This window comes from Triticum urartu, chromosome 3A (assembly GCF_056163025.1).
Source record: "Triticum urartu cultivar PI428250 chromosome 3A, HENAU_Tu73, whole genome shotgun sequence".
NCBI lineage: Eukaryota > Viridiplantae > Streptophyta > Magnoliopsida > Poales > Poaceae > Triticum > Triticum urartu.
The window spans coordinates 676,693,469-676,694,698 of record NC_141875.1 but is presented as its reverse complement, the minus strand read 5'-3'; the positions used below and the strand labels follow the sequence as shown (position 1 = coordinate 676,694,698).

At 50.0% G+C, this 1,230-nt stretch overlaps 1 protein-coding gene across 1 annotated transcript; it reads right to left on the bottom strand.

Moving 5' to 3' along the window:
• Positions 1-306: 306 nt before the first annotated feature.
• LOC125549132 (putative glutaredoxin-C2) lies at positions 307-1,230 on the bottom strand. The gene has a single exon (XM_048712615.2). It carries the CDS (start codon positions 816-818, stop codon positions 504-506), a length of 315 nt encoding a protein of 104 aa, XP_048568572.1. The 5' UTR covers positions 819-1,230; the 3' UTR covers positions 307-503.

The following is a 1,230-nucleotide window of genomic DNA, read 5'->3' as shown; positions in this document are numbered from 1 at the left end:
CCATGCCATCAGCAGTGTCTTTCAAATGCAGCGTGCCACATCAGCACAAGTACCATACCGAGCTCATTGGACCAGTGTGCATCTACCTCATCAAACTGAGCTCACTGGATTAGGTATCTACATCAACACACTGACCTCTCTGAATCACTCCGGTCATCGATGGAGTATTCTATAGCTCCAGAAAAATGTGTGCAATATGATACTATATATAACGGCCTTAGCACAACAGCTAGCTAAATTAAGCAAATCATCAAATCAAATTAAGCAACACAAGATAAGCATAAGCGCATTTGATATTGCTCAGGATGCTCTTCCTTACAAAGCATCCTTTCCTTCTGTCATATGACAACAAGAGGTACAACTGAAAGATCATGACCGTTAATATGTTTGATGACCTTTCCAAAATTATGTAGCTGCACTGCACGCACTATATGATCCCTAGCGATCACACATAACTGCACGCACGCACAGCCACTGCCCACTGCTGTCCCTGACTCTTCAGTTCAGAGCCAAAGGGCGCCGGCCTGGCGGAGGAGCGGCACCAGCTGGCCACTGAGGTGCAGCGTCATGACCTTGTCGGTGGGGCCGACGAGCCTGCCGCCGATGAAGACCGCAGGCACGGGCGGGCTCCGTCCGACCATGCCGGCGAGCGCCCTCTCGACGTCCTTCCCGCGGGGGTCCTTGTCCAGCTCGTGCACCACCCAGCTCACGCCCAGCTCCGTGAAGAGCGTCTTCACCGCGTGGCACATGCAGCAGTTGCTCACCCCGAAGATCACCACCGCCCGCTGCGACGCCAGCTTCGTCACTCTTTCCGCCATTGGAGATCGAGCGAATTGGTGGCTAGCCTGTATGCTGTTGTTCTTCAAGCTTTGTGATTGATATATTCTGGTCAGCTCGCTTCACTTGAGCTTGATGTAGGTTGCTGGTTTCTTGGAGTGGATGATGGTGATGACCCAACGGTGCTTATTTATAGATGACTGCGGCGGGTGAAGAGGGAGTGGTCGGCGTAGTGTTGCAGGCTTGATTGAGGTGCAGGGGAATCACTATGAGAGATGTGGCTAATCGGGAAGAATATATGTTCTCTGTCTAAAGGTTCTATTCTACCACCTTTTGTAATCTTTGCTTTTGAGAATTGGGACAGGCCAAAATCATACAGTTGGCTACGACCACGAGAGTGGCTGATCCTTGATATTTATTTTTAAATAGTGTCTCGAATAAGTAAAGATGAAG